At 37.8% G+C, this 27,997-nt stretch overlaps 1 protein-coding gene across 1 annotated transcript; it reads left to right on the forward strand.

Annotated features, from left to right (window-relative positions):
- On the forward strand, positions 1–27,884 carry LOC134659613 (galectin-4-like). Its single transcript, XM_063515292.1, has 8 exons — positions 1–231; positions 4,427–4,515; positions 5,478–5,685; positions 6,864–7,004; positions 9,201–9,282; positions 21,596–21,609; positions 25,133–25,285; positions 27,825–27,884. The coding sequence occupies exons 1-8, from the start codon at positions 205–207 to the stop codon at positions 27,867–27,869; spliced, it is 759 nt and encodes a 252-aa protein (XP_063371362.1). The 5' UTR covers positions 1–204; the 3' UTR covers positions 27,870–27,884.
- The last annotated feature ends 113 nt before the right edge of the window (positions 27,885–27,997 follow it).

Raw genomic sequence — 27,997 nt, forward strand, 5'->3', positions numbered from 1 at the left:
AGTTATTTGACAATAGGAAACAAAACGCGCTGTCATATGACGTGATATTGCTATGACGCATACTTCAATTGAAATCGAAAACTGAATTATTTGCGCTGTAGGCGTGCCCAGTGTGTAATTTTAAGTGTAAAGTAAATCCCTAATAGTCGTTGTACAGTCGTGTTATATCATTTCCGTTGCGCACCGATAAAAACTAAAAAAAACATGGCTAGCCCACCCATCTACAACCCCGTAAGTAAAAGTAGCACTTCGTGCTTTTTATACTTCTCCAAGCTACAAAATGTGTCGCATAGACGCGTTTCGGCGTTTTCAAGGGCGTCCGGCAGAATGAAATGGAAATTAGTCATCTATTTGCTATGAAAACGTTTAATTCTGTTTCTAGATTGTGATGCAATGAAATTTAAGTTTTGTCGATTTGCAGGCCGGTTTTACCGATTCTAGACGTAATTCACTAACTCGTGAAGTCATTTTTTGTTTAATTTTCCTCTTAACTAGCATCCGATACGGCAGGTATTATCAGTTGGCCTTATTTGAACAACTTTGAGGGGAAAAGACGTCACATACCATATTAGATCGATTTATTTTACAAATTATTACTGAGACCAATTTCAGTTTTTTGTTTTAAACGAGATATAAATAAACTCTTATTCCTTGTGTATTGCAATCTCCTATTAAACATTGCAAGATAACATTATCATAAAATAAACAAATATTTGTACTTAAAGAGAATGTGTTCAAGATGATAGTTGTTGTTTTTTTTTTTAATTTATTACGAGCATTGGCAACTTGGCCATTCAGCTCAAACATAAAACATATACAGAGTATAATGTTTAACATTTAATATTAAAGATGTATAATCGGACATTAACAGGTAATTATACATTGAAAAAGAATTAAACTAACTTAACTAAATACATACTTTGTCAAAGGACTCATTTCAAACATAGACAGAGAGAATCATTCTAGAGTCTGTGCGGAAAGAGAAGAGGCGTGGAATGTATGGGGCCCAATACATTCCACAACTCTTCTCTTTCCGAACAGACTCTATCTTTGTCTTACACTAATACTAGCACCCAAAAGAAAAGGATGAATGTAGTTTTTTTTGTTCTTATTTGGCTGACAAATTGGTTTGACCAACTATAAAAGTAATTACAAAGCCCAGCTTATACCTAAAATCTAACTAATACACAATACAATGTGATATGATGATAGTTGTTGCGTTACACAAGAAATTGGCATAGTATTAGGGTGGATCAACTTTTATTTTCAATCATTGCCATATGTGACGTTATCTATGAAAAGGGACCTTATTGTCGATGGCGCGTACGCCATTATTAACGTTTCTCCGATATAAATACAATGCCGTGCAATGCTGTGCGGCGTAAGCGCCATCGACGATAAGATCCCTTTTCATAGATAATGCCCCATATGTACTTTTCCTGGGTAGCAGGACAACCATAGATTTATAGGATTAATTAAGCTTTTGACATTACAAAGACTAACTCAATCCATATGTAATTTTAGAACAAGACAGATAAACTGAGTTGTAGATAAGTAGATATAGAAGTTTTTGTCGCAATAACAAGTGTTTTGAGAAATTGAAATGTCAATAAATCTGTTATCAATCAATCTATCATCGATTAATAATTATAGCTGGTCAACCAAATCTTGTCAGTAAAAAAAGGCGCGAAATTCAAAATTTCTATGGGACGATATCCCTTCGCGCCTACATTTTTCAAATTTGCCGCCTTTTTCTACTGTCAAGATCTGGTTGACCAAGTTTATATGTAACTTCTACTCGCTGTAAATTACCGAGAAATTACAAGAATGCAAACCAATTACAAATTGGTACGTAATTCTTCATTCATATAGTAGTAGTAGTAGTAGTAATCACTTTATTGTACACAACACAGGTTTACATAATGTTTACAGAAATAAAGGTACAATATATTTAGTATCCTAAAATAAAAACGTAAACTGTACGAAACACGACACCCTTCGGCCAGAAATCGGCGCACTCGATGGTCCCCTGCAGCTATACCTATACTTAACAAAAGAGCATTAACTATACATCTTATGAAATAAAACTATTAAACCGGATTATATCGCGTATATTGAACTAGCTGTTGCCCGCGACTTCGTACGCGTGGATTTGTATATTGGTGGTTATAAATTCTACATTAGCTTAGAACATTATGCAGCAAAAGATAGCAGTAGGGACGGTTAATCATTTGTTAATTATTATACAACGCATGAGATTTAATTGTCTTTCACAACCTGGCTACAAAGTTTCGAGCCCCTAACTGAATAAAATTGTTCTCTCTCGATATAATCTCTCTCAAACCCCAGAAGATTTTCAAGTCCACTATTTAATAAAACCTACTACCTAACTACCTATTTACGAAGTTTGAAGTTCCTAGCTTTAAATAAAATTTGAACCCTCTACCAACTCTCAACCCCTGTTTAAACTTTTAGGGGATGAATTTTTAAAAACGCTGAAATTACTTTTCTTGTATTGTAATAATATGCCTTTATACAACGATTCAAGTCCCGCACTCCAATAAATATTTGGGTTCCATACAAATTTTCGACCCCCTTCACCACCTTAGGGGATGAATTATCAAAGACTCTGAAATTAGTTTTCTTTTCTCTTAATAAAATACCTTTTTACGAAGCTTCAAGTTCCTAGCATTAAATAAAATTATAACCTATACAATCTTTCAACCCCTTTTTAACCCTGTTATGGGATGAATTTTTAAAAACGCTGAAATAAGTTTTCTTGTTTTTCTAATACTATGGCGTTGTACAAAGATTTAAGTCTCGCACTGTCAAAAATATTTGATCTCCATACAAACTTTCAACCCCGTTTTCACCTCCTCGGGGGATGAATTTTTAATAACGCAGAATAGGTTTTTTTTTTAATAAAATACCTTTTTACGAAGTTTCAAGTTCCTAGCTTTAAATAAAATTTGAACCCTATATATACAAACTTTCAACCCCTTTTGGACCCTTATAGGGTATGAATTTTTAAAAACGCTGAAATTACTTTTCTCGTTTTCTAATAATATGTCATTATACAAAGATTCAAGTCCCGTACTTACAAAAAATTTTGACCTCCATACAAATTTTCAAACCTATTTTCACCACCTTAAATGTTGAATTTTGAAAAACGCTAACATCAGTTTTCTTCTCTTTTAATGAAATAACTTTTAACGAAGTTACAAATTCGTAGCTTAAAATAAAATTTAAACCCTATACAATCTTTCAACCCCTTTTTAACCCTTTTAAGGGATGAATTTTTGAAAACGCTGAAATTACTTTTCTTGAGAATTAATAATATGGCTTTATACAAAGATTCAAGTCCCGCACTCTAAAAAATATTTGATCTCCGTACAAACTTTCAACCCCTTTTTCACCACCTCGGGGGATGAATTTTTAAAAACACTGAAATTTGTTTTGTTGTTTTTTAATTTAATACCTTTTTGCGAAGTTTCAAGGTCCCATCTTAAAATAAAATTTATACCCCAAGACAAAGTTTCATCCCCTTTTTTACCCCCTCAGGGGTTGAATTTCCTAAAACGTCGTAATTCCTCTTTTTGCAATCGGCTATTATGCCTTTCTAAGAAGTTTCAAAGCATTTGTAGTGGATTCAAACTTTCAACCCCTTTTTAACCCTGTTAGGGGATGAATTTTCAAAAACGCTGAAATTACTTTTCCTGTCTTATAATAATATACCCATATACAAAGTTTAAAGTCACACACTCACAAAAATATTTGATCTCCATACAAACTTTCAACCCCTTTTTCACCACCTTGGGGGATGAATTTTCGAAAACGCTGAAATTAGTTTTCTTGTTTTTTAATATAATACATTTTTACAAAGTTTCAAATTCCTAGCGTAAACTAAAACTTGAACCCCATACAACCTTTCATCCCCTTTTTAACCCCCTTAGGGGTTGAATTTTTCAAAATCGCTTCTTATCTCTTGTACACTTTACAAATGCAACCTAGTGTGCAAATTTCAACTTTCTAGCTTTTGTAGTTTCGGCTCTGCGTTGATGAATCAGTCAGTCAGTCAGTCAGTCAGTCAGTCAGTCAGGACACTTGCATTTATATATATAGATTAGATTAACGATTAACATTCCGACGTTTCGAACCCTTTACAGCGTTCGTGGTCTACGGGCGACTGAGGAAAAACTACACTAGTAAAGTGTAATTCTATGGAACATGCTAACTATGTAAACAAACCGCCATATTGAAATTGTCTCTGAATGTCAATTTACTAGTGACTTTTGTTTACATAGTTAGCAAGTTCCATAGAATGACACTATAATCAGTTTGAATAGTTTTATTTCATGAGTAACTATTGCGGTAACCGAAGATAATATAATATACATCTTATCTTATCTTATCTAACTTGTTCCAGGTCATTCCATGCGTGCACCCTATCCCTGGGGGGATGTTCCCGGGCCGCATGATGCGGTTCCAGGGTAACGTGCCGCCGGGCGCTCAAAGGTATGCTTTGCTTTATCCCCCGCCGCGTCTGTCTGTGTGTTTATATGTTCGCGATAAACTCGAAAACTACTGAACCATAGAGAAAAAAAACAACGGGTTGCACTCAGGGAGTGCCGGCAGAAGTGAAAACTCAATGACTAGTGCAAAATGCACTATTTATAATTGAGGTTAACGCCATCTAGCGTTATTTCGTCGCATTACTTGAAACCCCTAAGCACATCACTGTTAGTGCTCGAGTTATATTAATACCAGATCTTCGTCTTACGGTCACGTGATCGTCTCGCGAGTTTAACATTTTTTCCCCACCTCAAAAAGTGCACAGCGCCGCTAAAGATGCTTTCACTTCAAAAAATAGATTGCTCACTCCATACCTCAGTTTTGGTACCAAAATGACTATTATTTCCAGTGTCGACACCTAGCATCGAATAGCGGAATTATCAGTACTGCTACTTGACAATAGATGTAGCACCGACCGGAAAGTCTTATGCTCAACAACATAAGACTTTAATACTTTTCTCATTAAATTATTTGTGACGTTATCTATGAAAAGGGACCTTATTGTCGATGGCGCTTACGCCATTATTAACTATGCTCCGATATAAATACAATGCCGCGCGATGCTGTGCGGCATAAGGTCCCTTGTCATAGATTAAAATTAAAAAAAATTAAAAATTAAAATTATTTATTTTCGTAAAATATACAAGTGTTTATAAAGTAGGGGATAGTGCTGCCCGGTAAGCAAAATTTGCCTGTGTTGGGCAACACCGCTCTTCCTTAATTAACAGATTGTTATTACTGAATCGCGATTAGAAAGGGATTGAGATAGCTGTCAATCCATATTGATTTTGACGTAAGTGTATGGAAATCTGTTATTTCTAATCCCTTTCTGATCGCGGCATGATAATACACGAAAATAGATAATGCCCCATTTGTATTTTGTGTTCACCGCTGCCCGTTACCAGATTCGCCATAAACCTCCAGTGCGGCCCCAACACGGACCCGCGCGACGACATCGCGCTCCACCTCAACTTCCGGTTCGTGGAGCAGTGCGTGGTGAGGAACCACCTCACGGCCATGTCTTGGGGCATGGAGGAAACCAGCGGCGGCATGCCCCTGAGCCAGGGGGGCAACTTTGAGGCGCTGCTGCTGTGCGAGCCGCAATCCATCAAGGTAGGTGTGGACCATAGTTATATATTAGTTAGTTGACACTGATGCGTACTATACAGTACTAGATATATTTAATAATTGTTATTATTATGTTATTTTTTTTGACTTAGTATTTATTTTAATAATTTTTATTGACATAAGTTTGTATGATTTGTACTTTCTAGTACTGAAATTGATTTAATTTTTCTATTGACATTGTTTTATTTTTTAAATTTTTTACTATAGTGACATTTTGACGTTTTTAATTTAATTCTATTTGCTTTGTTTTGATTTGTATGTACTAATTTTATTTTACTTTATATGTTGATATTCAGTTCTATTCTTATTATTATTCTAAAAAAAAAAAACGATCATCATACGACAAGTAGTACAAGCTGAAATGAATGTATATTTTACCTATATGAAAATTGTATATTGAGATAAATAAACTAAACTAAACTAAACATAGAGAAAGATACATAGATTGCTCACTCCATACATCAGTTTTGGTACCAAAAAGACTTATTTTCATAGTCGACATCTAGCATCGAGTAGCGGAATTGTCAGTACTGCTACATCTAGTACAGCAGTACTGATAATTCCGCTACTCTACCGTTTGATTAGTCGAATTATTTGTTGCCCACCATAATCCATACTTGCCCTTAAATACTATTATTGTTTTATGTTTTTAGGGTTCCGTACTTCCGTACCCAAAGGTAAACGGGACCCTATTACTAAGACTCCTCTGTCTGTCTGTCGGTCCGTCCGTCCGTCTGTCTGTCACCAGGGTGTATCTCATGAACCGTGATACGATGAGGAATCCAGCAACATAGAAACTAGTTAGTTGTATTCATAAAGTACTTTAATACAAAATACAGTACGCAGCGGCCCCCTTTTGAAATATATTTCGTTAAATTGAAATAATCACGGTTATTTAGCAGTGGCGCTAGTGTGCACGTTGATGGGCTCTTAACCTTTTCGACGCCGTGTCAAACACAAAAGCTGTCACGCTGACGCCACGTCACCGAAGTGTCAAAACTGAAATTGAACTTTATGCATATGCACGATCTATGTTTCTCTGTGGTCTGTGACCGATCAATCGGTCTTTGGCGTTGAACCTACGGTGCGGATATATCGGTCATTGGCGTAAAAGGTTAAGACAGCCCCGAGTCCGAGTCGCAGTTGTCCGGTTTTTGTTCTAGGTGGCGCTGAACGGCTTACACTTCTGCGAGTTCCCGCACCGCATACCTTTCCAACGCATAACTCACTTTACCATCGACGGCGACGTGATGGTCCAACTGGTCGCCTTCGAGGGGGCGCAGCCACCTCAACAAGTTTACATGGTGCGTAATAGCAAAGAGAATAGATTTTATAGAAAGTTACTGTCATGGCATAGAGAAATGTAATAAGACAAGAGTGCTCACTCCATACATCAGTTAGACTATTAATTTCAGTGTCAACATCTAACATCGAGTAGCGGAACTATCAGTACTGCTACTTGACAATAGATGTAGCACCGACCGGAAAGTCTTATCTCAACGGCATAAGACTTTCCGGTCGGTGCTACATCTATTGTCAAGTAGCAGTACTGATAGTTCCGCTACTCGATGCTAGATGCTAATAGTCTTTTTGGTACTAAAACTGATGTATGGAGTGAGCAATCTATGTATTTTTTTCTCTATGGTCATGGTAAATTGTGTAAACACAGTAAATTTATCGCCATCTTTTGACAGAAGATCAAAACTGTTAGAACGCCATTTGACTATGATCCTTATTCTTTCACTGATATGTGTTAATTTGTAAATATTGGAATTAACGCCATCTAGCCGAGCAAAGACCAAAGGTATGGCGCCATCGTTCAAAAAGATTGCACTATAATTTTGGCCTATGCTCGGCTAGATGGCGTTAATTTCAATATTTACAAATTAACACATATTAGTGAAAGAATAAGGATCAAAGTCAAATGGCGTTCTAACAGTTTTGATCTTCTGCCAAAAGATGGCGGTAAATTTACTGTGTTTACACAATTTACCATGACAGTAACTCTCTATAAAATCTATTTTCTTTGGTAAGTACATTACGATACAAGTGCGAAAAGTAGGAAATTCGCAACGAGACGCAATAAATTTTGAACACGGCCGAAGGGAGTGTTTTAATCGACACGAGTTGCGAATTAACTTTTCGCACGTGTATTGTACAACGTTTTACAGTACATATGGGACACAGGCACGTAATGTGCTAATTACCGCACTAGGGCGGTAAAGTAGCACCATATGTACTGTAAATGTTTTTTAATCTACATTTAAATCGCCGGACCTAAAGATCTTACGTAAATAATGAACGGCCCCTTATATAACGTACATACTACGTCTCACATATACAGTGTGGAAAATATGGGCCTAAAACATTAAGTTAGCTCATTTTACAAAACCGTGTTTGACCGCACTGTGTGAGAGTTTTTTGTATAAAATTGTTATTAATTGTTGTAATGTATTTATCATCTATTTATCTCTAATCGTAATATATAGTGCTGAATGAACAATTTCGGGTTCAAGGCAAAATTCGTAACTATAAGTATGTAAAGTACTTAATATATTCGTGTGTGAAGTACTCATGTAAATTCTACCACCAACTAAACCGTGACGTCACAAATGGACGCGAGGCGTATTCGCGCGAGGTTTAAACTAGCTATTAAAAAATGCAATTATTTATGCTAAAACTTATGAGTATAGCTGAAATATTGCGTTTTTCAGAATCAACACAAGTGTACGGACAATAATAAAATGGATTTCAAAATTTCTCCTCATGCCAATAGGGTATGTGACTACTAGTCAAACAGGTCAGGGATCGGAACCGATTTTTTGCAAAAACTTAGAAATAACCATATTTTTAGAATGATTTTATACTCGAAATGTAGGACTCAGTTGTGTTTTTAGGTTACGACTTCGTATTAGAAATGAGATTGCCCAATTAGAAATGAAGTAATTAGCAAAGAACGAAAAAATACCGTTTCCGTTCCCATACAAAAAATACCGGTATCCGATCCCTGAATCAGGGGACCGATTTTTGAAATTCGACCGCTCGATTTCGTGTATTTCGTTCAGTAATATCTCCACTACTAGGCCTGTAAATTCTACTAATAGAATTGAAAACGAGTGGTCAATAGTAATAGATTCCCAATTTCTATCACTCGTATTTCAAAAATCAGCATTTCGCCCTTTTCCACCGATTTTCGAGTGACGAAATCGAGCGATCGAAATTCAAAAATCGGCCCCCAGGTTCTTTTTTAGAACTGTCAAAACGATTTTGTTACTATGAAATGTATAGGTATGAAACACTAGCATGTGACGTCACAATCAAACTACCTACTCTTTATAGTTTTATACGTATTTGTGTCTAAAAATAACTGCTGTCTACGTTAGTCTATTAATCTTTTGATGCTTTATTTCTAACATGGTGAAAAATAATTTATTTTAAATACAGTCAAATACCCTATTGGTGATAGATAGTTTGTGCTTAAAGTAATGTGTTGTTAACAGGCGCAAAGTCCACCGGCGTACGGCTCGTACGGCGCTCCGCCGCCGGCCTACGGCGCTCCCGGCTACGGCGGGGCTCCACAGGGTAAGTTATACATGTATATACATGAATGTACTTATGTACATTGTTTATGGTCTTCCTTCTTTTGGCTAGGCCCCCAGCCTTTATTGCACAATACAAGAAATTACAAATGGCGGACTTAATGCCATAAGGCATTCTCTACCAGTCAACCGTTGGGCCAGACAGAAACTTACAATTGGTGCGGCAAAGAAAATCAGTACAGAACGATAAAAGTCACTGTAACTATTATACCTTAATACTACTTATTATCAATATACATACCTACATAAATACATAGTATATGTAGTTAATAATATATTGTTGGTACTTTCTTATTTTGTTAACTATTGTATGGGGCATTATCTATGAAAAGGGACCTTATTGTCGATGGCGCTTACGCCGCACAGCGTCGCGCGGCATTGTATTTATATCGGAGCATCGTTAATAATGGCGTAAGCGCCATCGACAATAAGGTCCCTTTCCATAGATAACGTCACATGTTACATATCTATATTAAATTATAATTCTCTCTGGCCAAAGTTGAATTTTTATAAAATTTCTTTAAATAACATTTTATTTTCTACCAAGTATAAATTGTAAAACGTCGAATTACTTATTTAATTACACAGACGGGTCTACCGCGATATATTTTCATTGTTTTTGCTTTAAATCTGTCTGTGTCTGTCGTCTGTGTAATTATTTATGTGTACAAAACGCGAGAGTTTAAAGTGTTATGTCGAATTACTTTTTCTATATTTTTTATAAAATAATTACAGTGTAATATAGGTACCTAGAGTTTGTGCGGAAAGAGAAGTTTTCTTTCTGAACAGACTACCAACGCGATATAAAACTATTATCTTATTATTAGTGATGTACCGCGACTATTGATTTGGCCGACTAGCCGACCAATCAGCGCTCGGGTGACCGATTAGTCGGCTAGTCGGCCAGATAATTAGTTTCGTCTAAGTTCATTCATCATATTATAGTAACGCTAAAAATAAAATAAATAAATAAAACTACCCTAAGGTTTCATATGACAATCCAACAATCAGACATAAGAAAGCGGCCACACGGTCAATAATTCTAACAAAAGGTTTCGTAAGCACTCTAAATAGGAATTTGGGTAAAATAGGTGAAGAGCTTTTGGTAAATATTTGCTGTTTATTTCTGTTTGCCCTGATTTTCTGTCACTTATAAAGTGCCGACTAATCGGACATTTTTGCCGACTAATCGGCCATTTTTGTCGACTACAGTCGCCGACTACAAATGAGTCGGCGACTAGTCGGTACATCCCTACTTATTACCCCCTACATATAACGACACTACTCCAAAACACCCTGAATTTTTTTTTATATTTGACTAGACACTAATTTGATAATTTTTCTGTGGTTTTGTGTTCGCATCGAGATTTTTTTGTTAAATAAAGTTTATAAATATGGCAATATTATACAAAATCGATATGAAAAATAAAAAGAAAAAGAAATGTCATTTTCATACATTGTATGGAAAAATGAAAGTCGTCACGGGTTACAGTGACAGAATGATCTGAATTTTTTACAGAGTGTTTTGGGATAAAATAAACTGATGTAGGGGGTATGCGTTATTTATTTCTGAAAATCGTGAAATTCGAGGGCCTACAGCAGCGGTCGGCAACCCGCGGCCCGCGGGCCGCATGTGGCCCGTGAACCTGTCACTTGCGGCCCGCGAGCCTCCCTGGCTATTTTGTATGTAATATTGACAAACGACAATGTCTGATAAAGTCATAAATATTAACAAAGTGCGGCCCGCGTAACTTCGTTAACTACTATGTGGATCTTGGCTGCTAAAAGGTTGCCGACTGCTGGTCTACAGTATGGGGTTCTTCAAAAAAGGAGTGTACAGGATTATAAAAAGGTCGGTAACGCGCATGTAACACCTCTGGAGTTGCAGGCGTCCATAGGCTACGGTGACTGCTTACCATCAGGCGGCCCGTATGCTTGTTTGCCACCGATGTGGCATTAAAAAAAATAAGGGGCACCCTACTACTTATTATATTATACAATAAGGCATGTTAATAATACAAAACTATTTTCAACCTACTATTAAAGTTTTTAAGCGTTTGGTGTTTCGCGGGCTACATAAGCATGTTTTAACAAAAAACGCGAGTGAAGTGAATCCATACTAATATTTAAAGGTAAGTAAATGTATAGATATACTTATATATATGTAATCTGTGTATGTCTAACTCTATATGTCTGTGAACACTGGTTTGAAGTGTGAATTGCACCTTTTTGTGTCTTAATTAGTGACCCGGCTTCGCACGGGTTAACAAATTATACATAAACCTTCCTCTTGAATCACTGTATCCATTAAAAAAAACCGCATCAAAATCCGTTGCGTAGTTTTAAAGATCTAAGCATACATACAGACAAACAGCGGAAAGCGACTTTGTTTTATACTATGTAGTGAAGAAAAAATCTTTAATTCAACGATAAACTTTGCAAAAACAGTACTTACGTCTAAGCTAACTCAACGCCGACTTGGCTAACGGCAGAGTGTGGGAGCGACACAAAAAATGTCAAATTCCTATGACAATATGACGCTATTAGTGGCCCTGCCACATTTTGTCGATGTCAAGTAGCTTAGGACATTTTAAAGTATCTTTCTTTATCAATCAATCAATCAATTTATTTTTCATAATACGGTTAACATGGGATCTTAATCTAATTAATAGCACATGCGTATTCAAACTGCATGCAGGTGTACAAATATTGCATCCTTCTATATAATAATACGTTAATACATTAATAATATTAATGTGTTAACATATTACTGTATTCATTTATTGTGTACATCATCCTATATTATTTACATTCTAATCATTTGTAATTACAAACAAACAAAAGAAAAAGAAATAATTAAGACATAAAATAGTATACAAATTAACTTAAATTAGTATATATATGTATTATATGTATATTTATTCCACAATTGGCTGAAAATAATTCTGTATTTTTAATTGGCATGCATGAAAAAATATATATTGATAAATATGATATAATAGGAATGGTATCCTTCTGTTTTCTAAAGGGGGCCACTGATTACCAGTCCGCCGGACGATATCGGCCTGTCAGTTGTTCGGAGCTGTCAACCTTTTGTTCTAACTGACAGGCCGATACCGTCCGGCGGACTGTTAATCAGTGGGCCCCTTAAAAGAGCTAACTTCCTTTTCGCGATTTCGGTATTGGTACCATAAAAAAAGTTGTTCACTATGAGCTATAAATTCAATACGCAGAGTATGGCTGGTGAATACATTTTTATCCTGTATATCAATATAGTTTTAATTTTACCGGCGCAAAATGGTAAACTAACCAGAATAAATTGTACGATGCCTCCCGTAGATACAGTCACCTGCAATAATATGCTGCTACTCTTCGGAGGCTGCAAAAATATATGTCACGCTCTTATGGCTCTACAAATAAGATCGTGTCAGATATTTTTGCGGCCTTCGTTGTGTAACATATTATTCCAGGTGACTGTACTTCAGTGTGGGACTGGGATGGGACATACATACTCTCAGCCGGTTTATACAGGGTGACTTCGGGGTATATGTATCAAGAGAACAAGATATCATACAGAATTAAAAGAGGACCCTAAAGCGGCATTTACACTTCGTCGTTCGCCGCATGCTGCATGCGGCGACCGCAAAATTGTAAAGAACACGTTAGTCGGTCGCATTCGGCGATCGACAGCTGCCAACGCGTATAAGGTGACCGAAGCAGTGTAAATACAACATCTGTCCGCCTTATTAGGTCACCGACAGCGGCGACCGCAGATCATTTGATAAAGTAAAACCTCTGTGCAAATGTACTCATTATATCGTTGGCATTGGCCACTTATATTTGAAGTTGTCACAAATAACATTCGGCCACCGCATTAGGCGGACAGACTAGTGTAAAGACGACGTTCGTTGAACGAATCCATTCAAGAGTCATGCGGTCGCCGTAGTAGGCGGACAGACTAATGTGAAGACGACGTTTGTTGGCCTAAGTAGTTTAAAATGAATTCGGCGACCGCATTAGGTGAACGACGCAGTATAATTGCCGCTTAATGATGTTAATTATTGTTTATCACCAATAATGATGATTATTTTTCACATGACAAGTAGAAAAAAACCATTTTTGCATACAATTTGGTCACCATACTCAATGACGTCTTTTCGCTTTCCATACAGCGATATGTCAAAAGTCATAGGGTGACCATGATTACATACTTGGTATAAGATTAATTTTACTTGAAAAATAAGAAAAAATTAACGAATTATCTTTTAATCAAATACTACCATATGATAATGTGGATCATTTACAGAGTCAGAAAAAGTTGTTATTAGTGATGTACCGACTTTGGCCGACTAATCGGCGCTCGGATGGCCGATTAGTCGGCCGACTAGTCAGCCAAGTTCATAATCGTTACTTCCCGGTAAAGATTACATTCGTATGGCAACTGTAGGAGCTTTATTCAAGTTCGCATGCATTAGAAAAACATTTTTTTGCTCCTTGCCTCGTCACACTTTCAATATCAACTGAAAGATGTTCTGTGCTACTGCGACGATAAACCCACATAATTACCTATACATGAATTTAATATGAACGCAAGCTCATTTTGTACCTTAAATACGTATTTGAGTAGAATGGGCATGTAACATTTGATTAATATTAGCGTTTTATTTTATTTATGTCCTGCTTTCTGCAATTAATAATAGGCCGACTAATCGGCCTTTTTTGCCGACTAGTCGCCGACTAATCGCCGACTACAAATGTGGCAGGATAGTCGGTTTTCCCGACTAGTCGGTACATCCCTAGTTGTTATGGATCACGACCCAGGAATCATCATGTATTAAGGCTATCGACTGGTTATTTGTTATGGTTTTTTTTGCATTTATTAATTTTTATTTTCTTTTGGCGCAGGTTTCTATTGAGGTGTTGCGTAGAACGATCGGTGCTATAATGTTACGGTCCTAGGTATAGTAAACCTTTGTTTTTTTTTAATTAAGGTCAATGTGGCTAATTCCGTCTTAGGGAATATTCCGTCCATTAGCGTTTTTCTTGAACAACGAACAAGATTGATAAATTCATCGACAAAGCAGCGATTGCTTTTAGTTTCAGCAATCAAACCCAATTTTTTTCTTCTACTAATTATTGAAAATCAAAAAAATATAGTGTCGTAGACGGAATAGTCCCTATGACAGAATTAGCCACATTGGCATTAAAAGCTATTTTTACACGACTGCCCAAAAAAAGGAGTGTATTTTTTTATTGCTTTGTGTCGCATATTCGTTTTTTGTACACATGATAGTAAGTATCGTCTTCTTTTTTCAATGTATCATATTAGAAAAAAATGCTCTTTTTTTTTGTTTGTTGTGTTTTTTTGTATAGTTACGTATACGTACAATCGACGTCATAAATATGTACACAACTTTCTTATTCATATTGTAAAAGAAATTGAAAACATATATTGTATAGATTGTTACCATAAAAAGGTATAACTTTTCACTTTGTTACCAAAGTCGCAAGTTCTATGTTTTTCATACAAACGTTGGCATCAAAACATTTGTTTTTTTTAAGTACCTACATCTGGTGCTATATGTACATTACGACACCCTGTACTATAATAGACACATTACCTAACTACGTAAAGCGTCATATATGGACTCTATAACGTTGTACGATACACGTGACTCGTGTCGATTTCAATCACTCCCTTCGGTCGCTTCAGCTAGTTGCGAATTTCTTATTTTTCGCACTTGTATCGTAAATAACTAATACAATACTTATGTTCTTCCTTGTCAACAGAATCCAAGTTATAATTACACATTTTGTAAAAATAAGATTTTAAATCGGTACATTAATCACGAGCAAAATTACTTTGCCCACGAGCATTATGGGCAAAGTTGAGTCGATATAAGCTTTTGGTACAAGTAACGTGAAATCATACATTAACGATATTAAAATTATATAGCTCGCAATTAATCTAGGTATTTATTTATTTAATGTTAAAATAACAACTCTTATATTAGAGTTGTTATTTTTATTAATTTATTATTTTTCAGGTGCCTTGTGAATCGGAATCAAGAATCAAGAGTTATGTTTTTAAGTTTTGTAATCAATTTTCGATACGTTTTTATTAATCAGACACTGAAAGTGTTTTTCTAAAGCATTTACTTATTCCAAAAAAATTAAGAGTACCGTACTTACATGTACAACTAAACACATTTTCTTACTAATATTTATTATTAAGAATAAATGTTTGAGAAACATGAAACATTACCTATAGTTGTTAAAATATTCGCAGATGTCACATTTTAGACTTAGTAATTAATAAGTATGACACGTTTAGATTTGCATTTTATATGATTTAAGATCAAGTGCTTATTAAGCATGAAAATGTTTCCTTGTACAATAATAAATTTGTATTTTTCTTTATGTTAGGAATGTAAATAAAATCGCATTTTTCGTCATTTTTGCTTTTTAAGAATATGTAATTCTTGTTTGTAGTTGTATTATGATGGTTAATAAAAAATAAAGTTTTCGATCTGTTTTATTTTTATTCCCCTGTTTGTTTAAATGCCGTCTGTACACACTCGCCGAGAGTCGACACCGGTAGGATGACATGAGACGAGAAGCGAGCAGTATACAAAAAAGCGGCTAAGTGCGAGTGGGACTCGCCCATGAAAGGTTCCGTATTTAGGGGATTTATGACGTATTAAAAAAAACTACTTACTAGATCTCGTTCAAACTAATTTTCGGTGGAAGTTATATATTTTTTTTAGTTTATCATTCTCTTATTTTAGAAGTTACAGGAGGGGGGGGATATATTTTACCACTTTGGAAGTTTCTCTCGCACAAACTATCAGTTTAGAAAAAAATGATATTAGAAACCTTAATATCATTTTTGAAGACCTATCCATGGATACCCCACGTATGGATTTGATGAAAAAAAAAATTTTTGAGTTTCAGTTCTAAGTATGGGGAACCCCCAAAATGTATTGTTTTTTTTTCTATTTTTGTGTGAAAATCTTAATGCGGTTCACAGAATACATCTACTAACCAAGTTTCAACAGTATAGTTCTTATAGTTTCGGAAAAAAGTGGCTGTGACATACGGACGGACAGACATGACTAATCCATAAAGGTTCCGTTTTTTGCCATTTGGCTACGGAACACTAAAAATACAAAATACAAAAAAATATTTCGTTATGTACTTACACACTCGTTCTATTTTCGACCTGACTCGGGTTCTCTCGACAAGTGTGGACAGTCCGCATAACACACGTCTCTGAAGGCCAATCCAGACGGAATGATCGAATCGACCGATTTAATCAGAAATATTTGAAGTCGAGTCCAGACGAGACAAATTTTCGCCGATTGGCTACAGAATTTTGATACTAGCGTCACAAATTGGTATACATGCGTCCGCGCCTCCATTATATCGGTCATAATCGGCGAGCCAAATTGGGGTTTGCGTCCGCACCACCAGAGCTATAAGCGCGAAAAACCGAAGTTCGCAAATTGCGGTAATTTGATCAATTTAATCAGATTGGCGAAAAATTGTTCCCGTCTGGAGTGGCCTTTAATCACCTAATATTACACGGTTACACGGAGCCTCTTTGCCAACCATGTAGAGTAGCAGGATTTGAAATTATCCAGATAATTTAGTCTCTGATAACTATCCCATTTTCTTTGAATAGGGAATATTACGCGAAATTCTGCGTAGGGGGCGCCACTCCCACGATAAGTCACAATCTAATGGCTCCTCTACACGATGGGCCAACGCCGGCCACTCCAAGGGACGCATTTATGCGTTAGAGGGAGCAAGTGATATTGCTATCTCATTCTACCGCATGGCTGCGTCCCTTGGAGTGGTCGGCGTTGGCCCATCGTGTAGAGGGGCCATAAGGGTCTACCACAAACGAGAGTGTCGAAATTTTGTTATCTAACCTCTATCACTCTTGCATATTCGAGCGATAAAGAGGCATATAGCTGAGTTTCGATTTCGCGTTTCCCGGTAGGCCCTTTGTAAACAAACCGCCTTGATGTATCAATGCCATATTTTATTGTCTGTGAAAACTTGTCAAAAAACAGTATGTATAAGTTGCTCTATGGTATACCTACATACGTCGCTAGTACTGTACTCTGGCGGCAAAACATTGCAGTAATACTCCCTATTATCCCATTTTCTTTAAATTCTTTGATAGATTCTCCTTTCGAACCCTATAAAGTAGAAAAGTAGCTATCGAAAAAATTCAAAAAGATGAGTAAATATTTGGTCAGGATCCTTATTATACAAAAAAGTTGAAGCAGAAGACAATTTTTCCCTTTTGACCCACAAATATTGCATGGCTTTTGGACGGGTCTCTATTGTTTCCCATAAAGTTTTAAGTCGTAATGTATTGTTTGTCCGCATTTTCATTAGTCATAATTTGGTTTTTCTCAGAGACGCGTAACTTTTCAGGATTGCCATATAACAAACCTAACCTAACCTATCTGTAGGATACTTAGGAAATTCCTGAAAAGTTAACGCTTTCAGAATTATGACTAATGATAATCTGACGATCATTACATTATGACTTTCAATCATGTTAAACCTGTGTTAAACAAAGGAATCCGCTTTTGGACAACTGGGGCCTTAACATGATGTCCTTATTGCGATTCTGTTTAGGCACAGAATAAATAATAGTACTAAGTCAGGCGTGGCTCACTCCGCGATTTCGTCGCTTTGCTACAGGTAGCTAAAAGTACATCCGTTCCACCCCAATTTTGGGGAAAGCCATAAGCCGCGCGTGGCGCTGTCGCCACCTAGCGGCCATATCTGTGCTGATTGTAACAGACGCGTTTTGTTAGAGAGTGAGTCTTCTGTACCTAGTACTATTATTTATTCTGTGACTAACGGATATTCATGTTCATATGACCAGCTGACGGTGATTCCATCGCGATACAACCGGCTGACGATGTTTTTTTATTAACAATAGCACCTAAACTATCATCTGACAAAGTATCAAGCGGGAGGCGATGACTGAAAAAAAAAATTTTTTTTACATGTTCATGTGACCAGCTGACGGTGATTCCACCGCGATACAACCGGCTGACGATTATTTTTATTAACAATAGCACCTAAACTATCATCTGACAAAGTATCAAGCGGGAGGCGATGACTGAAAAAAAAAATTTTTTTTACATGTTCATGTGACCAGCTGACGGTGATTCCACCGCGATACAACCGGCTGACGATGTTTTTTATTAACAATAGCACCTAAACTATCATCTGACAAAGTATCAAGCGGGAGGCGATGACTGAAAAAACATTTTTTTTTTACATGTTCATGTGACCAGCTGGCGGTGTTTCCACCGCGATACAACCGGCTGACGATTTTTTTTATTAACAATAGCACCTAAACTATCATCTGGCAAAGTATCAAACGGGAGGCGATGACTGAAAATATTTTTTTTTTTACGTGTTTCGGTTGCTGCCATTCCTCAACCCACCAACGGAGCGGCAGCTGACGTCCACGAGGATTCATCATACGTAGCCGTTAACCACTATAGGAGTTATCGCCTGGGAGGCGATTGGTCATGGAAACCTGTTCGTGGCTCGCGGTCTATAAACTGAATCGCTAAGGGACGGAGTTATGCGACTTATTATAGATCCGTCCTTTAGCAATTCAGTTTAGGCGCTAAACAGAATCGCAATAAGGACATCATGGTAAGGCCTCTGTTTATCATCACTACATAGTATAAAACAAAGTCGTATCCCGCTGTCTGTCTGTATGTATGGTTAGATCTTTAAAACTACGCAATGGATTTTGATGCGGTTTTTTTAATAGATAGAGTGACTCAAGGGGAAGGTTTATGTATAATTTGTTAACCCGTGCAAAGCCGGGGCGGGTCGCTAGTTTTTGTATAAATGTGTTAACTGAGCCGTGACAGACCTAAAACCAAAACTAGAGACTAAACTATAACTATAGTTAGACCAAGAAAAGTCTGCCACGATTTGGCTTGGACGGAAATGGCTTAACAAACTATACTTGGTCAAGCAGATCTTGTCAGTAGAAAAAGGCGGCAAATTTGAAAAATGTAGGCGCGAAGAGATTATCGTCCCATAGAAAATTTTAATTTCGCGCCTTTTTTTACTTACAAGATTTGCTTGACCAGCTATATCTATAGAATATAAAAAAATTACACAAATATAGTTTGTCAAAGGACTGTCTCATTTCAACAGACAGGAGAATCATACTATCTTTGTCTTACACTAGTATTAGCACCCAAACGAAAAGGATGAGTATAGTTTTCCTAATAATGGATACAAAAAAGTTCCACGAGAGGGCTCTCTTTCTCATATATATATTATACTACTCTTTGGTTCTTACTGACTGCTGACAAATTGGTTTGAGCAACTATACCTAGGTATATAATTAATTTGAATTATAATATCTAATCTGTACCTTTGAAAAAGCTGTCAAACAAAAAACTTGGAATATAAATAAACATTAAATTACAATACTCTTTTACATGGTTTAGGTAAATACAAAATGGTATGTTTAAATAATTTTAGGTAACATCGTATAATCTTCATACGGAAACAGTAACAGATGCAATATCTTTTTAAAAAGTAATAATCTTATTTGTGCAACAAGAGAGCGAAGTTCGTAGGTACGTGCAACGTGTGCGCTGTGCTGATTTTGAGTTTCAAGCGGAGTCTGCGGAGTCCAGACGGGATAATCAAATCGACCGATTTGATCAGAAAAGAAATTGGCGTCGATCTCCAATTCAATCACCAATTTCAGTTTTATGGCGATACTGGAGGCAGAAATTGGTATTCTTGCGTCCGCACCTCCGTTTTATCGGTAATATTGGTCATAATCAGCGAGCCAAATTGGCGTTTGCACGTCCTGATTAGAGATAAAACCTAGCTAGATTGATTTTTCGCCCCCAAAAACCCCCATATAGCAAATTTCATCGAAATCGTTACAGCCGCTCCCGAGATCCCCGAAATAATACCTATAGGTATACATATTATGTAGAAATAAGAAATAATAATTGCTCGTTTAAAGGTATTAGATAGATATATCTCGGAAACGGCTCAAACGAGTTCGATGAAATTTACTATATGGGGGTTTTCGGGGGCGAAAAATCGATATAACTTAGCTAAGTCTTATCTCTGGGAAAACGCGCATTTTCGAGTTTTTATGTTTTCCGAGCAAAGCAAAGCGGTGGCGCTAGTGAGCACGTTGATGTGCTCTTGTACCTAATCTTAAACGGAATAGTCTGTGCGGAAAGAGAAGAGTCGTGAAATATATGGGGCCCAATACATTCCACGACTCTTCTCTTTCCGCACAGACTCTAGAAGGAATTATTTCATGCTTAGAAAAGTACCAATAAAAAAGATCGTACGACCAAGTTAAAGGAAGTAAAGGAACCTTTGATATTGTTCCTGTCACGTAATGTTACATATAGTGCTAATTTGGGCGTTTTCTAAAATAAATATTGAAAACCCGATTCTCACGGATCGTGGTGTTTTTGGGTTCTTTCAACTCAGAATCACTAGCATATCCTGATGATAAAAAAAATGACCCAAAAATTTCTATGAAAATTGTACATTCCACTACGTCACGCTCACGTCCATACAAGTGAAAAATTTTCTCATAATAAAACGTGACGTAATGGAATGGACATTTTGGGACATCTTTTTTTAATGGAAGGGTGGAGAGTGCTGTCGATTCTGAGTAGAATGAGCCCAATAATGTCCAGATTTGAAAGAATCAGGTTTTCGATATTTATTTTAGAAAACGCCCATTTACCGCCCTAGTACGGTAACTAGCACTATACCTATCTAGTATCTACGTGCGTATGTCGAAAATTTAAAGGACCATATGTACCTACTGTAAAACGTTGTACAATAGACATGCGAAAAGGTAATTCGCAACTCGTGTCGATTTAAAACACTCCCTGTGGCCGTGATTAAATTTATCGCCACTCGTTGCCAATTTCTACTTTTCGCACTTGTATCGTAATGTACATAGGTCTAGGTACCTACTAATTACCGAAGTAAAAAGTATACAAAAGCCTGACCAGTAGTATATGATAATTGTTAAGACGGCGCTGTTATTCTCATGTATAGGATGACAGTGACAGTTCAGTATAGTATGAAAAAATTAGTTCCAGTGAAATTCCGCAACATGGCGCGTGATCATATTCAGCTGATGCAAAAAGTAACGCACTAATTAATACCTACTTTAAGCACACTATACGCTTCTTAAAGTGCTACTTTTGGAGTATTTCTGAAATAGTTTCCTTTGTTCGCAGGTACACCACCAGTGGTAAGCATTATAATGTTTTCTTTTCCTCTCTTTAGTACCTAGTCTTGTCCCTTACCTATACAGATGTAGTCATAATCCTTCGTAGTTTTTCGAAAACGTTCGATTTGTCACGCTACATCAATCTAACCCAGTAGGTACTATTAGTGTAAAGTGTTAAGCAAAACACTGATTTAAGCTTTCACGATTTTTACACATTACACATTAAATTGAACCACGGGACTTAATCGCGTAATAGGGTATTAGACTCCTAGTCAAATCAGTTTCTTTTTTCGAAATGTCAAAACGATTTTGCTACTATGGAATTTATATGAAACACTAGCATGTGACGTCACGGTCAAATTAGGTACCTACTCTTTATAGTTTTATACGGGTTTTAAAATAAAAATTGTGTCTAAAAATAACTGCTGTGTACGTTTCTCTATTAATATTCTGGTTAGTGTTGTGAATAACGCTCATTTTGGGGCTCAAAGACTCGAACCCTTAAGACTCTCGAAGCTTAACGCCTCAAAGGCGCCAAAGACGATTTCTTACATATGGATGTAAGAAATCGTCTTTGGCGCCTTTGAGGCGTAATTGTATTTATTTATTTTATGCGTATGGACGCATAAAATAAATAAATACAATTCTCAAATATAGTCGAGTCTTCAAGACTTACGGGTCTTGAGGGCTCGAGTCTTTAAGCCTAAAAAGCGTTATTCACAACACTGATTCTGGTGCATAATATTTGACGTATTTAAAATAAATTATTTTACACCATGCATGAAATAAAAAAAGCACCGGAAAATTATTAGAGAAACGTATAGACATCAGTTATTTTTAGACAAAATTTCTATTTTTAAACCCGTATAAAACTATAAAGAGTACTTAGGTAATTTAATCGTGACGTCACATGCTAGTGTTTCATATAAATTCCATAGTAGCAAAATCGTTTTGACATTTCGAAAAAAGAAACTGATTTGGCTAGTAGTCTAATACCCTATTGCCATGTCCCGGTCGCGCGCTAAAAACGCGAGTGACAGACAGCCGCCCATATTTTTCCTACTACTAATAGCATGTCATTTTCCAACCCTTTTTCCCCCTCAGAATACTGAAAAAATGAACCGTGAAACATTCACAATAAATATTCACCATCAAGAGAATTTCCATACTATAAACGAGCTTTAGTCTGAACATGCAGAAATCAGAACGTAAATCATCAAATACAAAGCCAGAAACAAGTAGCGAAAAAGGTAAAAAGAGAAAAACCGAGATAAAAGGTTATTTTAACGAGTCGTCATCGTCAGGAGATGACGGGTGGTTTTTCACAGTTGCCGAGACTGATAGCACAGAAAGTAAAACTGATGCCAAGAAAGTAAAAGAAGATAAGGTTAAAAGAGATCCAAAGGCTAATAATCCACTGAAGGAGTCTGAGTCATCTGGCAGTGATGAGAAACGTAAAAAAGAAAAGAGTGGAAAAGGCACTATCAAATCAGATGGGCCTTTAAAGGATTCTGAATCTTCCAACAGTAATGGTAGAAATAAGAAAAACAAAAATGAAAATGATAGAAAAAATACAGTTAAACCAGACGGAACATTAAAAGATTCTGAATCTTCTGACAGTGGCGGTAAAAATAAGAAAAACAAAAATGAAAATTATAGAAAAAATACAGTTAAACAAGACGGAGCATTACAGGATTCTGAATCTTCTGACAGTGGCGGAAAAAATAAGAAAAACACAAATGAAAACGATAGAAAAAACACAGTTAAACCAGACGGAGCATTAAAGGATTCTGAATCTTCTGACAGTGGCGATAAAAATAAGAAAAATAAAACTGAAAAGGATAGAAAAAGCAGTAATATACCCGGAGAAAGTTCCAAAATATCATCGTTTCTAAATAAACTTCTGAAAGATTCCGATTCATCTGACAGTGATAGCGGCAAAAACAGGAATATTAAAAAAGGTGAAAAAGGAAAAGAAACCTCACCTCTGATTAATTTGCTAAAGGATTCTGAATCAGAAGTGAGTAACAAAAAAAATCAGAAAGATAGTAATAGAAAAGGCAGTATTACAATAGACAACAATTCCCCATTGAAAGACTCCGACACTACCGACAGTAATAGAAAAGATAAGAAAAATAATCCAGCAGAAAAGGAAGGAGGCACTAAAGCAGCTGATCTGCTGAATATTTCTGATTCTTCTGTCAGTAACAGTAAAAATAAAAAAAGCAAAGAAAATGTTAGGAAACAAATTACGAAAAAGCAACAATCTAAACCATTGCAGGACGCAGGATCTTCTGACAGTTATGTAGGCACTAAAAATACGAAGAAAACTAAAGAAAATGTAAAAGCTAACAAAACGTCCAAATCGGATTACGCGTATTCAGACAGTGACGAAATTAATAAAAATGCAAGAAAAGACGATAAGAATGCTAAGTTAAATTATCAAACCTCAGACAGTGGCATTTATAAGAAGGAAAGTGTTACAAAAGGTTATGACAGTTCAAACAAAGAGACTGTTAATAGAAAAAACATAATAGAACCTTACAAAAACTATGAGTCTTCAGAGAGCGATATTGGCAATGACAATAAAAAGAAGAAAAATAAGTGAAAAGTAAAGAAACCGCCGCGACAAAATGGCGGCGGTTATTAAGAGTTACAAGAAGCTGTCGCTAAATAACACGCATCCATACAATCGAAGCTCTTATTTTAAAACATCCTGAAGTAACATGAAACTTAGTATGCACATTTAAGTAACATAGCTAGTGATGGGTAGGACATCAATTTAAAATGAGTTTGTATGAGTAGGTACCTCATTTTCTAAAAGTACGTTTACCTTATGTAACAATTATAAACTATATATAAAGTGTCATTCTATGGAACTTGCTAACTATGTATTAAAATTGTCTCTAAATGTCAATTTACTAGTAACTTTTGTTTGCATAGTTAGCAAGCTCCATAGAATAACACTTTATACGATATACGATTATTTACATTCATTTACTTTGGTATACTTAAGTAAAGTCTATTTTTTTATTCGGTAGACTAAAATGACATTTCATTATATGAACATCATGTGTCATTCCATACTATGAAATGTCATTTTAGTCTACCGAATAAAAAAATAGACTTTAAAATAAACTAATTTTTAGAAAGCGTTTTTAAATAATTTTCAATAAAAAGCACGTCAAGATTGTTTACTTACCTACTTTTATTCTAATGCTAAAAAAACGAACTATAGCTTACGTTTTGTACGAATAAAAGAATCGAAGCCTGCAGTGGCCCTCGAGTCCAAACGAAAAGTGAAGACTCCTGTGCTAGCTAAAATTCACAGAGATAAGACCTAGCTAGATCGATTTTTATCGCCCCCGAAAACCCCCATATAGCAAATTTCGCAATCGTTAGAGCCGTTTCCGAGATCCCCGAAATATATAAATATACAAGAATTTTAGAGCCGTTTCCGATATCCCCGAAATATATAAATACAATACAAGAATTGCTCGTTTAAAGGTATACATTTATTAATATTAATTGCCCAATGTTTCAGATGTACGACTCTTACGCGCCAGTTCAGCAGCAGCGCAGCGGTATTAGCACTGGCGCGGCGGTGGGGGTCGGCGTGGCCGGGTTGGCCGCCGGCGGTCTCGCTGGTTACGCTCTCGGCGGCGGGTTCAGTAGCGACAGCCCACCACGGGAGGAGGTAGGCTGTGTTTAGTATCTTGGGGAGCGTTCAAGTATTACGTAACGAATTTGAGGGGAGGGGGGTGTTGTAAAACGTTACGATGCGTTACAGGGGCGGGAGGGGGGGTTTGAACTACGCGTTACGTAACATTGTTTTTTAACCCTTCAGAACTTTTCGCCACTTTACGGTACTTAATTGTGGCCTTTAGGTAAAAAAAATGGTCACTTGGTGGTTACGTGACGTTTTACTAGGGAGAGGGGGGGGGGTACAGAAAAACGTTACGGCGCGTTACGTGGGGGGAGGGGGGTCAAAAATGTCCAAAAATTGCGTTACGTAATACTTGAACGCTCCCTTGGCACCGGCGCGGCGGTAGGAGTCGGCGTGGCGGGGTTGGCCGCCGGCGGTCTCGCTGGCTACGCTCTCGGCGGCGGGATCAGGAGCGACAGTCCATCACGGGAGGAGGTAGGCTATGTTTAGTATCTTGGCACCGGCGCGGCGGTAGGAGTCGGCGTGGCGGGGTTGGTCGCCGGCGGTCTCGCTGGTTACGCTCTTGGCGGCGGGTTCAGTAGCGACAGCCCACCACGGGAGGAGGTAGGCTGTGTTTAGTATCTTGGCACCGGCGCGGCGGTAGGAGTCGGCGTGGCGGTGTTGGCCGCCGGCGGTCTCGCTGGTTACGCTCTCGGCGGCGGGTTCAGTAGCGACAGTCCACCACGGGAGGAGGTATGCTGTGTTTAGTATCTTGGCACCGGCGCGGCGGTAGGAGTCGGCGTGGCGGGTTCAGTAGCGACAGTCCGCCACGGGAGGAGGTAGGCTGTGTTTAGTATCTTGGCACCGGCGCGGCGGTAGGAGTCGGCGTGGCGGGGTTCGCCGCCGGCGGTCTCGCTGGCTACGCTCTCGGCGGCGGGTTCAGTAGCGACAGCCCACCACGGGAGGAGGTAGGCTGTGTTTAGTATCTTGGCACCGGCGCGGCGGTGGTGGTCGGCGTGGCCGGGTTGGCCGCCGGCGGTCTCGCTGGTTACGCTCTCGGCGGCGGGGAGGAGTTATTATTTAAGCTGTTTAGTATTTATCTCGATGACGGCGCGGCAGTGGGCTGGCTGGCTACGTGTCCGGTGTCTTCAGTATCGACAGCCCACCACAGGAGGGCTGTGTTTTGACATCCCAGATGCTAAAATGACAGTTATGAGCAGTGATCGGGGATTTCTATGCCACACCGCGGGATATCAAGTCGAAATGGTAATATGGATACGCCACTTGGCCCGCGATAGGTACAAAACTGTTCGAAAAGTAAACGCTATTTCGGTGTTGGTAATTCGTTTATAAAATAAAGGACTGTAAAAAAACAGTGTTGGTTATGATTTAAAGAAAAAATATTATTCAAAAAATTATTAAGAGCTTAGTGGTTTTATTGATATATTCAATTGATCTGTAATCAAATTTTCAATTATTAATATTAATAATATATGCAATGCATGATTAATTGATCAACAGTAACATGCCAAAACACTCTCCTATTATCGCACACGAATCCCGGAATCCCGCGGCATATCCATACTAGCATAATGATTGAGGTCATTCACCCCAAGTGGCATAGAAATCCCCGATCACTGGTTATGAGTCATAACTTATGACTCACAAATTCATAGAAAACAAGAAATAAGCTCAATAGCCGGGTCTACACAGAGCGAGCATGCGTGCGAGGCAATTTACTCTTGCACAAAACGGCCAGTGTAGACGTGCCTCGCCCGAAGCAATGCGGCCGAGGCATGTCTATACTGGGCGTTTTGTGCGCCAGGAAATTGCCTCACACGCATGTTCGCTATGTGTGGACCCGGCTATTTTTATGCGGGCTCGGCGTCAGTGGATAGGAGCGACAGGGTCGAGGGGCGGCACCGGCAGGCAGTATGACAGATCAATACGGTACCGTTTTAACAATTAAAATTTGATTAACATGAAAGTTTCATTTCCTCGCAAGTGTGTTGAAAAACTTGTTGTCGTATGAAACGCGTGTGCGTGCTCGCTTCGGCTCGCGCCTCGTGTGTGATGACTTACACACACAACACACACTTGTATCATAATGCACGCCACTTTGCTCGGTCCAGAGCGGTATCACGCCAGCTTTCGCCGACGCTGAGCTCACGGAGATCTGCCTCCTTCTCTTCTTCTTCCTCGCGTTGTCCCGGCATTTTTGCCACGGCTCATGGGAGCCTGGGGTCCGCTTGACAACTAATCCTAGGATTTAACGTAGGCGCTCGTTTTTACGAAAGCGACTGCCATCTGACCTTCCAACCCAGAGGGGAAACTAGGCCTTATTGGGATTAGTCCGGTTTCCTCACGATGTTTTCCTTCACCGAAAAGCGACTGGTAAATATCAAATGATATTTCGTACATAAGTTCCGAAAAACTCATTGGTACGAGCCGGGGTTTGAACCCGCGACCTCCGGATTGAAAGTCGCACGCTCTTACCGCTAGGCCACCAGCGCCTACACTCCGTCCGCCCAACGATATTTAGGTTGTATCATTTAATGTATAATACCTACTATTAATTTCTCTGTTCCAGGTATCAGTCGCCGAATTCGGAGGTGGCGATGATTGGATGGAATAAATATAAAACATACATACTTTTTATAGAATTAAGCATCAGAACAAAACAAAGTCGAGGTTTTGTAAAAGCGGATGATTATTTGATAGTCAGTATTATTTTCAGAATTACACCGTGTTTTTTTTTAAACT

The sequence above is a fragment of the Cydia amplana genome, chromosome 25 (genome assembly GCF_948474715.1).
Source record: "Cydia amplana chromosome 25, ilCydAmpl1.1, whole genome shotgun sequence".
Taxonomy (NCBI): domain Eukaryota; kingdom Metazoa; phylum Arthropoda; class Insecta; order Lepidoptera; family Tortricidae; genus Cydia; species Cydia amplana.